Consider the following 12,559-nt stretch of genomic DNA (forward strand, 5'->3'; position numbering starts at 1 on the left):
TAGTTTTGATGTAGAAACAATCCTTTTAATAAGAGAAAAATTGGTTTTATAGTAAACTGATCAAGCTCTCCTAATCTTGTTCTCTATATTCATTGAGAATCCCTTCAACTGTGAAATCCTTCGTAACACGTATCTTTTGTTGTTGTGCTCTGGCATCCTGACACTCTGTGTCCCATCATGCTACTAGAACACTCTTTTTTGGTTGTACTTCTGATATTTTACATCTTCTTGGCAGCAGGAGGTTAGAGCAGAGGCTCAGCTAATAGATTTTTTTTCAGTATCACACAAGGCAGATTGAAACGTATCTTGATTGTACCCCAGTTTTTAATCGCGTGTATCCTTATTCTAGGAGGAGAAAAAACATTTTTGTTTTTGGTCTTTTTGTTTTGGTTTTACTCATGTGTCTATCTCCTGTTCAGTTAGTAAACATGAGATGTGATGACTCAGGAGACAGGACTTTGCCCAGTATCAGAATAATTGGAAGGGGCCTGCTTCTAGACACACTACCCAGCTTCCCTTCTGTTCATCTGAAACTGTTAATTAGGATGTCTGATACGACATCTTTGCTCCAGTACTCCTGCTCTTCCTTTGGTGCAAAAGCAATGGGCAGCATTATCTTCCTAAAGACTTTAGGATAAGATTTTCTAGAGACAAAGTATGTAGCCAGATGCCCCATTCTTATACTTTTCTCGTAGATTTTCAGATTTCTTTAGATAAACTCCAATCCAGGGAATTTCACCTCATTGGGTCATCCTGAAATAGTTTGCAAAGTGTAATAATAGATTGATTATGTCGTATAGTTTAGAATGGTACAGACTGAAACATACTAACAGTAGGATTTAGCATGTAAGTCAACTGATAGAAGGTATGGGAAGTTTTCCTAGAAGTGCATCAGTAATATCTATACACGACTAATCAAACCCATTAATTGCCTATGAAAATCGGCACCCTGCGTTCAGCCCTGCTCATTTCCAGTGACACCTCTAGGGCCCGTGTGGCCTCTGGTCCTATTAGAGGCAAGGATGCTTCCTTTACTGGAGCTTTGCTGCTGGCAGTTGCCAAAAGAATTCTTTATCTCAAAAGTGGTTTGTTTGCTCAAGATGGAGTCTTTTGGAGCAGACTTTTGACTGCTGTTTTTAATGTGCTGTCTTTAACTGTATGTTTAAAACTGAGTGTATTTTACAGTTAAAAAAAATAATAATGACAAGTATTCTTCACTCCCTGAATATATTTGGTTCCAGAATGTTAGGTAACTGATGCCTGTGGTTTGCGTGGCCAGGTTTTTAATCTGAAAACATGGTTGAATCTCTTGGGTTCCTGGGCTCAGACAGCAATGGTTTAGATGGTGGGAATTCAGATCGTGAGCTGTGCCTTGTACATACGACTTATCTATTAATGATCTTTCCTGGAAATAAGAAAATGGCTAATATTTGACTAATTCTAGTGGTCTGGAAATAGTCACCTTCTTTTCAAAGAGTCTGGTATTTGGAAAAGCAATGCATTGCACGCCTTGGTCTTAGTTTATCTGTTGCTGTTTTTGTGGGACTTCCTCTTCTTTGTGGTCTTATCTTGAAGCTGGCTTTGTTCTCTTCTTTTGCTCAGTGCAATAGCCAAGTAATTGCTGATGTAATACTTTGCACACAGACCTACACAAAGTATACATGTTGTGGTTTATATTCTTGGCTTTTTGCAGCTAATCTTATTTGGTATGTGGTAAGCTTCTGGGACATAGAATTTCAAAACCAGAGTCAACTGGATGCTAATTGTATGTACCCTGCACAGCCATAGTGGGGGAAGAGATGTTCAAATCACCCCTAAGTAGAGGCAGTTGGGTGGTTTTCTGTTCTGTATCATATCTTAACATGTTAAAATGTTTGCAGTTAATATGAGAGTTTAAAAAACCAACAATTGTGTATGTGAGACTGAGTCTGCCTCTAAAAAGATTCAAAATGGGATAGGGAGGGTGGGAAAAAATGGCTCCTTTGAATTTTTATTTCAAATCAGGCAGTAAAGTGAATAAAGACTCTTAGCTGCTACATACCAATATGCCTTGAGGACCTGCGTGTGGGCTCTTGGAACACTCAGACGGTGAGTGAGCAGTAGAGAGTGAAGGCTTACACTGAAGAGTCATCAGAGTGGGCTGCATTGCCCTGGTGGGTTGGAAAGTACAGCTGTCAAACTGACCCTAAAGAAATAAAGGACAGGATAAGATGGATTTGGAAGAAAAGTCCTAGACCTTTTGAAATTGTCAAAGATCTTAAAGCATGTCTTGCAGTGTCCATCTTGTTTATCTAAATTTTCCTTTAAAAATATCCTCTGTGACAGTCTGCTGCCAACAGGTACTAAGGGTAATTTTTACCTGTAAAAAGGGCATTCCCTGGTACTGTGAGCTTTTCCTATGGAACACTCCTGATCAGTCATCTGCTTGGGGCTGAGAGAGACTCTGCCAGAAAGGGAATGACAAGGAAATGAAATGGCCAGAAAGGAGAGAGGGTTGGAGGGGAGAGAGAAGAGGCGGGGAAGCAAGAATGAACTTCACGTGTGGAGAAGCAGGGAGGAGGAAGGGGAGAGTGAGGCAGTGGAGTCTAAGCTGGAAATGGAAGCGATGAGGAGGGGCAATGTATTTTAGGAGGCAGGGAGAGGCAAGTGGAAAGAAAGGGCCCTAAGGAGACAAAAGGAAAATGATACGGGAAGTCTAAGACAGGCCGTGCTCGTTAAGTGAGCCTCCTGAATCACCCACTTGCCTGTCAGAGGGCATGTGAAGAAATGGAGGGTTAGAGCTGGCAGCTTCCTCCTCTTGTCAGCCCTCCGGTGTTCTTCCCCTCCCTGTCCCGTGGGTCAACTCAAGGCAGTTTGCTTTTCTTCCCGGGCGGTCTTAATACCTACCACAGTTCCCTCTGTCTCCCTCACTGACCCCATGGCTTTGCCACCAATCTGTAAGATAATGTCCCAATCAATGCAAGATTAATTCTAAAGCAGACCCCAAATTCTCAGCGAACTGAAATAGCCCAAGTAATGGGTAATGGAAGGGTAATGGCTTAACTGTTCTGTGTGTTTTTCATGCTAGTGTTTACTCAGACAGAAACAGCTTTTTCGAAAATTCTTGATGCAGAACAGATACGGAGAATTTTGGCTCCTTAAAATGCATTGATCAGAGGGACACAAAAATGGCTGTGCAGGTGACTACAGAAAATCCTTATTTCTGGGAAATAAATCAGTTTCTATCCATTTATCCATTGAAGCACTCTTTTTTTATTTTTATTTTTTGCTTCTAGGTAGAAGAACGGTCGAGGCTCAACCGGCAGAGTTCACCTGCCATGCCTCACAAGGTTGCCAACAGGATATCTGACCCCACCCTGCCCCCGAGGTCAGAGTCCTTCAGCATCAGTGGAGTGCAGCCTGCTCGGACACCGCCCATGCTCAGACCAGTCGATCCCCAGGTACATTTCTGCCCTTCGTTCCGTCGGGCATTTCAAGAGGGTGTACAGTTAAACCTACTAACAGCCCAGGGGGTGGTGACATGGATTCAGGCATAGGACCAGTCAAATCATGGCCCTTAAAATAGACTCTGTAGTAATATAGGAGGCTGCACAGAACTTGAAAGGTAGAGGAAGCAGTGAGAGAGGAAAAAGCACCATTTTTAACTTTGAGTCAACCAGAGTCACTTCTTGTAAACTGGCCTCTCTGGAGAGCCCTAGGAGTTTCTGTGAGGTGGAAAACAAGCATCCTTTTAGTTATAATTACCAAACTAAAATTTGTATAGGCCTTTAAAATATACAAACTATTATATTATCTTTTATTCTTGGGATTTGAACCTGATCCTGAAACCGGAAAAACTAAATGGACTTGGTTAAGTAAAATGGTGTCTCTAAGCGCGTGGTGCCCGAAGTGTGGTCGCTGGACCAGCAGCATCAGCATCACCCAGGAACTTGGCAGAGATGCAGATTCTCTGGTCCTCCTCAGACCTGCTGATCAGCAGCTCTAGGGTTGGGTCTGGCTATCTGTGGTTTAACAAGCCCTCTAGGTGTTTCTGATGCTCTTTAGAGTTTGAGAACCACAGGTTTTTATTTTTTTTTAATTGAGGTAATATTGGTTTATAACATTATATAAATTTCAGGTGTATATCATTATATTTTAACTTCTGTGTAGACTACCTCATATTCACCATCAAAAGTCTAGTTGCCATCCGTCAATGTACACCTGTGCTCCTTTATCCCTTTTGCTTTTTCCCTAACCCCCTTCCCCTCTGGTAACCACCAATCTATTCTCTGTATCTATGTGTTTGTTTGTTGTTGTTGTTTGTTTACCTTCCACATATGACTGGAATCATGCAGTATTTGCCTTTTTCTGTCTGACTTATTTTGCTTAGCATAATACCCTCATGGTCCATCCATGTTGCTGCAAATGGCAAGATTCCATCTTTTTTTATGTCTGAGTAGTATTCCATTGTATAGGTATACCACATCTTCTTTATCCATTCATTCACTGATGGTCACTTAGATTGTTTCCAGGTTTTGGCTATTGTGAATAACATTGCAATGAACATAGGGGTGCATATATCTTTTCGAATTGGTGTTTCTCTGTTCTTTGGATAAATACTCACAAGTGGAATAGCTGGATCATATGATAGTTCTATTTTTAATGTTTTGAGAAATCTGAATACTGTTTTCCATAGTGGCCACACCAGTTTACCTTCCCACCAGCAGTGTATAAGAGTTCTCTTTTCTCCACGTCCTCTCCAACACTTGTTATTTCTTGTCTTTTTAATAATAGCCATTCTGAGATGCATGAGGTGATATCTCATTGTGGTTTTAATTTCCCGAATAATTAGTGATGTTGAAGATCTTTTTATGTGCCTGTTGGCCATCTGTATATCTTCTTTGGAAAAATGTCTGTTCAGCTCCTCTGCCCATTTTTTAATCAGATTGTTTGTTTTTTTTGTTGTTGAGTTCTATGAGTTCTTTATATATTTTGGATTTTAACCCCTTATCAGATAATATGATTTACAAATATCTTCTCCCAATTGGTAGGTTGTCTTTTCATTTTGCTGATGGTTTCTTTTGCCATTCAGAAGCTTTTTAGTTTGATGTAGTCCCACTCATTTATTTTTTTCTTTTGTTTCTCTTGCCTGAGGAGACATAGTCAAAAAGACACTGCTAAGACTGATGTCAAAGAGCATACTGCCTATGTTTTCTTCTAGAAGTTTTATGGTTTCAGGTCTTACATTCAAGTCTTTAACTTTTGTCTGTGGTATAAGATAGTGGTCTACTTTCATTCTTTTGCATGTGGCTGACCAGTTTTCCCAACACCACTTATTAAAGAGACTTTCCTTTCTCCATTGTATGTTCTCAGCTTCTTTGTCAAAACTTAGCTATCAGAGAACAACTGTTTTAAGCTATTTGAAAAAGAAAAAAGATTACTCCACTTTAAGAAAAGGAGGAAGTTTGGGGAAGTTTTAGAGGACTTTTTAGATTATGTATGCCAAAAATGAAATATGTAGTGAAATAAAATATGAAATTTCATGAAAGATAAAGGTAATACAGCTGCTTTCACTCAAATGCCTTAAATTTCTTCCAGGCATCCACCTGTGTTAACACTTCCACATAATATTTTGAGATCACCTTTGAAATATGTAATGCTATTTGAACTGGAGTTTAAAAGACTAGAGATAAAATCAAGGATTCTTGGTTTTAAATTTGCCTTTAGTACATGAGGTCCAAGATTTTTGAGCACCAGCCAGCTTAGCATGCCTTCTCCTTGGTTGTTTTTATTTGTATATAATTCTTTCACGCCTAACCTTCCATAGGATACATTTTTGTAAGAACTTCTCTTTTAGCACACAAATGACCTCTTTTAAAACCTGTGACTTTGACCTTGTGGTGTACTTTGGTCCAGTAAAAGGGGAGAATGGAGGGAAAACTTATGAAACTTTATGAAAGTGACTAGGAAATGAAAAGGTAGATATCCTGTGACAGCTAATTGGATTAAGCACTCTTCGGGTGGTTCGATTTTTATGTTTATTTTTTTGGCTCTTTTGGAGTAGATTTGTGTTTTGTACTACATATGTTTAAAATATGCTTTGTTTTAATATTATTTAATATATTTAATGATGTTTAACCTTAGTATAAATCTGATTGGTTATAGTTCTATTCTGGTTGAAGCATAACATTCGGCTGAACTAGACTTTGAGGATTTTCTCTGAACTATAGTTAGTAACATTCCGGATTTCAGACCAAAGAGGGTCTGAAGAGGCTGGGGCAGGGCTGCTCCAGGGATAAAATTCTCAGGTGCTAGAGGAATGAGGCCAGGCTGGTGTAGAAAGGCTGTGGAAATGCCCCCCAGAAGTCCAGGCATTGAGATTTCAGACCAAAGAGGGACTGATAGGTCCCTTGGATAAAGCAGATAGTAGATTAACGTTTGTTGAATTAACAATTTAGAAAGCACTCTAGATGTTTTCCTAACCAAGATTTATTGACCACCTTCCACATGCCAGGCACAGTGCTAGACTCAGAGATATGATGTCAGACGTGGCTCCAGTGTCCAGGGGGCTTACCTTCACGATGGAGGAGACAGGCTTACATGGGCACTAGCAATAAAGTGTGAACAGTGCTAGTGGTAAAGGGTACTCTGAACTCTAGATTTTAATGATTTGTTATAGAGCCACATTTCCTGAATGTCTTGCCTGCATGAACAATATGAACACATGCCAGATTGTGAGAGTTACACCTAAAAAAAACATCCTGGTGTCAAGAGGTATATAATATCATAGATGGTAAGAGCCAGTCCACCAGAAAGCAGGATAACATAGCAGTTGCGCGTATGGGCTGTGGGCATATGTGTGGGTTCCAATCCAGGCTCCAGCATGTATTAGCTGTGAAATCTAGGGTGTTACTTAACCTCTCTGTACCTTACAGCCTCATGTGTAAAAGGAGGAAAATAATTGTGTCCACCTCATGGTAGACTTAGTGAGTTCATAAGAAGTAAGATGTCCAGAGCAGTTCTTGTTTTACAGAGCAATAACATTTTCTAAAGTCAAGGTTAGGGGTTTTAAAGGAGGTGTTGTATAATATTAGAAGAGAAGTGCTTGTAAATATATCATCTTGCTGGTCAATTAAATGTTCACTAAAAAGTGCTATTGTTATTATCATCACCCTTATTTCACTGACTTCATAGCAGTCTTAAGGAAATCATTTAACTTTTTGCCAAGATCCCTGGTTCAGCCACACACATAGCTCTAAATGGAAAATTTCAGAGAGCTTTTAAAAGCTTGCTGCAGAAAGCCATGGTGGGTTCCATGTACTCCAATTCTTGTGCCCTAAAACTGTATTTTCCCTCCCACGGAGTGAGGTACAGGCTGATCTGCTTTCTCTTCTAATGCTGCTGCTCTGATGTTGGTTTGGTGCTTAGATCCCACATCTGGTAGCTGTAAAATCCCAGGGACCTGCCTTGACCGCCTCCCAGTCAGTGCACGAGCAGCCCACCAAGGGCCTGTCTGGGTTTCAGGAGGCTCTGACTGTGACCTCTCACCGTGTTGAGATGCCGCGCCAGAACTCGGATCCCACCTCCGAAAACCCTCCTCTCCCCACTCGAATTGAGAAATTTGACCGAAGCTCTTGGTTACGACAGGAAGAAGATATTCCACCAAAGGTAATATTACTGGGGTGTTTTTATCATCGTCATCGCTGTTTATTATTATTACCCCTATTCCAGATCTTTCATGGCAATGAAGAACATGATAATGACAAAGCACTGTCCCTTCTCACATTTGTTTTGGTCCCTTGTCATTCCCAAGCTAGGACTTGGATTGTCATTTATCATTTCTGACTTCTGTTTTCCCCAAAGAAATGGAGACTCAGGTAGACTGAATGACTTGGAAGCATATATTCTGTATCCAGAATTAGAACTCTTAACCCCAAGCATTCTAAACTTTATTTTACTATCCATATTAAGAAATAGAATAATGGCTATCTCCTTTGATGACTGAATCTACATCTAGACCAATTGAAAACTTCCAGATAAAAAGTAGAAAATTCACTCATTCCTATTTTTAATAACACAAAGTGCAATGAGATTTCGAGTATTCAGAAGGTAGTATTGCTCTTAGGATATTTTAGTAGGCCCCATTTAAAGAAAGCTCCTTCTGGGCCAGCTCATAATCTAATACCAACCTTAGTTAATTATTGAGGATAAAACTGTAGAGTAAAATGATGAGCCAGCCCACTGGATAGAACAGTCCTGGGTTCGGGTTCTTGTTTTGTGTTTGCCTATACCAAGTTGTTACTTTTTCCTCAAAACGTCCCGAAATGTGGCCACGCATCTCACTACAGACAACTTGAAAGTGTTTCAAAATACTGAAGAAACTTTTGCATCAGATTCTTCCTAGTTCAGGATTCCTCTTACTCCTGAGCTCAGCACAGGGGCTATGACAAATGGAATATCCCACAGTTTCCAGAGATCAATGTCATTGTTTCCAGGAAAAAAAAAAAAATAACACTTTTTACCCAATGATTTTTTTTTAATATTTTTGCTCATTTTCTGCTCAAAAGGGCATTATAACAGGATTTCCATTATTTTGAAAATGAAGATAGCTGATAATGGTTTTTTTGTTGGTGTTCTCCTCTTGTGGAAGCAGAGATGCCTTTGGAAAAGATTATTTAGGGAGCAAAGTTCAATATGGAAAATAGGATAGCAGAGAAATGGAAAATAGGATGGGCAGAGACATGGAAAATAGGATGGGCAGAGAAATGGAAAATGGGATGGGCAGAGGAGCAAACACGAGAGGTGAGGAAAGTGACAGTGGGAGTTATTGGTCCACTCTCTAAAAACATGCAGGCGTACACTTACAGAGCTGGGAGAAAAATTAAGATCAATGCAGAGATTTTAGATTTTAATAATTCATTAGACTCTTTCTTCTCTACAACTACTTAAGTTTACAAAAAGAAAAAGGAGGAATAGTAGTAGTAATGTTTCATTTGAGCAGGTGGTGATACTGATTTGGTCATTCTGTGTCACTTGACTGACTCATCTTTCTAGGTCTTTTATCTTAAAATGTATGATAATAACCAATAAATTTATGTTAATGTTAATATCATTAAGTATATTAAACAAAAATATTAAAACAAAGCACATCTTAAAAATATCTGGTATAAAACACAAACACACTTTAAAAGAGCCAAAAAAGTGAATGAAAATCAAAGCACCTGATGAATGTTTAACCCAAAAAGCTGTGACAGGATATCTGTGTTTCCATTTCCTAGTCAACTTTCATAAAGTAAGTTTTCCCTCTTTAGTACACTTGCAATATTTGATTTCATTAAAAAATGTTTCATAAAATGAGGCATACCTGCATTCTACCTTAGGCCCTTGCCAGATAAGCTAATAATGCATTTTCCTACTGTACCTCACAGTCCAATTGGTACTCACATAGTCTTTTTGAAGACCCTTCCAGTATTTTCAGTATTCATCCTGTTTTGTATAACATTTGCAAGTTGACCTTTCAAAGCGCAGCATTTTGGGTTTCATTTTCAATTAGTAATTGCAAGCTGATTAGGAAGTAGAAACGTGTGGGATCTATTGCAGTAGTTTTTCTGAGCTCACTGACATGTGGCTTCTGTCCCAACTGCTAGCCCGATACCGTAGTTTCTGCCCAGATTTCATAATTTCCTTATCTGTTTATCGGTTGGGATGTGAGCCAAAAATGAAGCTCGGTTTATCTGGAAGGTGCTCATCTGATGCCCTTTCCAATGATCAGGTGAGTTAATGGTACCCTAAAGAAATTTCTGGTATCTACCACTCTTGCACAAATGGAGGTCAATTATTTTAATCCAATGAATTAAAATAATTAGTTTGGTCTGTTTTTAAACTTAATTTTAAACTTGAGGACCATACTCCTTAATGGTTGCCGAATTTGCCTCACTGCTATTCATTTGACCTTGTTTTAGGAGTTAAATATTTCTTTGAGAAATGAAAGGTATTTCTTCCCTGTTTCTGATAGTTTGTAAATCTTGGCAAATCTTTGGAAAGGAGTAGGTTTCTTTTCAGTAAGTAGCCTATGGAAGCTATTTTACAGAAAATATTTCTGAATTCTGGTTTTCTTTCAGGTGCCTCAAAGAACAACTTCTATATCCCCAGCGTTAGCCAGAAAGAATTCTCCTGGAAATGGCGGTGCTCTGGGACCCAGACTAGGATCTCAGCCCATCAGAGCAAGGTAAGGGAAGGAAGATGGTTACGGTGTAGGGGAAAGCTCCCACCCACCATTGTTATTGTCTTCATTGCGTTCCTAAAAAACGTCGTTGTTCTTTTTTCACTTCGGAGGCACGTTGACTGGCCACCTAGACTGTAAGCTTTGGTAGGCCAGGCCACATGCCTTTTATTTCTTCGGTAGCCTTTCACGGAAATCAGCACACAGTGGGGGCTCACGAATGAATGAGTAAATGAATGAATGAATGAGGCAACCCAGAAGCCAATCAGGTCTACTTTAGTTGACAGTTTAAAAAATCTGGGAGTAAAATTGCAAATGTAAGTCTGGTTGCAGTACCCCAAAACATGACCTCAGAGACCGTTTCATGGTGTCAGCAGAACAGAATGACCTGGTTTGAGACGATTTTTAGCATCAGGTCAAGAAATGTGCCCTGGGAATCTTGAAACATTACTAAGTGATTGCCAAGGAAATACAGCCCTGACCAGCTGCAGAGCTTCCCTAGCTTGGCAAATGACAGAAGGACTCGCTCTTATGAGGAAATCACCTCTTTGGCATTATTCAGGGTCACTAAGTACAGTTATGTTTCCACTGTTGCTCTGTGCTCTCCTAGAACTTTCCATCAACAATGTATATTCCTACAGTCAGGAAGTTGCATCCACTTACTGCTTGGCGTAGAGGTCTCAAGAGAAGCTGGAAAGTAAACAATATCTTTACAGTATCTGAGCAGATTTTATGTGGTAACAGATGCTGTTTGCGGCTATAGTTCATCAAGCTTCCCTCAGATTTTTCATGATGAATACACCCCTTTTTAGGACCAACTGAAATAGCAAATGGCCTCTGCTGAGACTATAAAAAGGATGAGCTTTGGCAGGCTGTTTACTTCTTTTTCATTGTGTTCATAATAAGAGAAGGACTCTCACTTGCTAGTGAGAGATAAAGACTGGAAATGCAGGTTTGGATTATTCGTGCATATCTTTAAAATATGGGATGCCTTTGATCATGAAGCTTTAATTTTCCTCTTCATATGAAAAGCCTTAGGAAGGGGTCAGTCCATAAGTAAGATGGAAGTGCCCTAAGTGTTAATCCATTTAGGGCAAAGAAGCCAGCCCATTCTGATTGGAATTACCAATTGCAGGAAGCTCTGAATGAGCTATTTTTTTCCAGTGACTTATCAGGTTCACGCCAAGCTAGTGTTGCTAAGCAGCGCTGAGAAAGACTGGAATGCCCTGTGACCAGGGAGCCAAAGGAATGTTAGTCCTGGACTGCCAGCCTGAACTTTATCAGTCCCCCTCTTCAAGCAGTGATAAGCCCACAATTTATCAGCGCTTTTTCTCCTTTGAACTCTGCCCTCGAAGCTCTGTTCATTGAAATAATTGCTTGGAATTTTAGTTGCTATAGATCAAGCATCATTTCAACTTTGTCTTTTTCTATTAACCAAAAAACTATCATTATATAGTCAAATGAAGAGCACCTCTTTGTTCCTTCTCAAATGTTGTTTTAATGACATTAGGGCCTAAGATAGTTGATGTTTGTTGGTCAGTGTTTGCAAACCATCCACTTTTCCCTTGGAACCACTTAAATATGGTACTTTGTGCAAAGAATGCAGACGTTTGAGGCAGCTAACATTTGTCTGCTTACAGAGGAGGTATGGTGGGAGTGAGCTGTGAGGTAATAATCACTCGCCCACAGTGAAAGTCAGAGCGACAATGGGGAGGGGAGGGATGCAGAATCTCCATCTCTGCCATGTGGAGTAATCCTACCGCACACGCCTGCTTCTTACTCTCACGTATCTCCAAGCAGCCAACATTTAAGATGTGAATCAGACTTTGCAACTCTCGATTGGATTGCATTTTTAAAAGCTCCAGGATTTGGCTTGTTTACTGTAATAGGCATAGCTTTGGTTCATCTTCGCTGCATAATAAAGCACCCCAAAATTTAGTAGTCTGAAATAATAACAATTTATTATTTCTCATGGGTCTGTGTTCACTAAGAAGTTCTGCTGGTCTCGCCTGACCTCACGCACACAGCTGCACTGAGCTGAAGGTTTAGCTGCACTGAACGTGTGGTCTTTCATCCTGGGCTTCTTTATTGTTTGGTCATCTCAGGACGGCATTCCAAGAGAGAAAGCCCCAGTGCACAAGTGCTTTTCAAGTGTTCGCTTGCACGTCTTTGCCGATGTCCCATTGGCCATCACAAGTCATGTAGTCCAGCCCTGAGTCCGTGTATAGAGGAAATACATAGGGGCGTGGACACTGGGAGATGTGATTCACTGGGAGCCGTTACTGTAACACAGAGACTGTCTTACTTTCTGTTGGTCCTAATGAGGTCTTTATAATTCTTTTCTGTTTCTAGTTTATT

The 12,559-nt window shown here is 40.0% G+C and overlaps 1 protein-coding gene across 18 annotated transcripts in view; it reads left to right on the forward strand.

Annotated features, from left to right (window-relative positions):
• The window catches only part of TNIK (TRAF2 and NCK interacting kinase), a 381,117-nt gene that overhangs the window by 310,145 nt on the left and 58,413 nt on the right, over positions 1 to 12,559 (forward strand). For 9 of the 18 annotated variants that reach the window (XM_014866817.3, XM_070509445.1, XM_014866823.3 and 6 more), the window contains 3 exons: positions 3,276 to 3,440; positions 7,408 to 7,647; positions 10,101 to 10,207. In XM_014866817.3, the coding sequence (XP_014722303.1) occupies positions 3,276 to 3,440; positions 7,408 to 7,647; positions 10,101 to 10,207 (512 nt within the window). The remainder of the gene's footprint in view (positions 1 to 3,275; positions 3,441 to 7,407; positions 7,648 to 10,100; positions 10,208 to 12,559) is intronic. The other 9 variants (XM_014866830.3, XM_070509453.1, XM_070509455.1 and 6 more) reach the window with 2 other exon arrangements.

The sequence above is a fragment of the Equus asinus genome, chromosome 5 (genome assembly GCF_041296235.1).
Source record: "Equus asinus isolate D_3611 breed Donkey chromosome 5, EquAss-T2T_v2, whole genome shotgun sequence".
Lineage (NCBI taxonomy): Eukaryota > Metazoa > Chordata > Mammalia > Perissodactyla > Equidae > Equus > Equus asinus.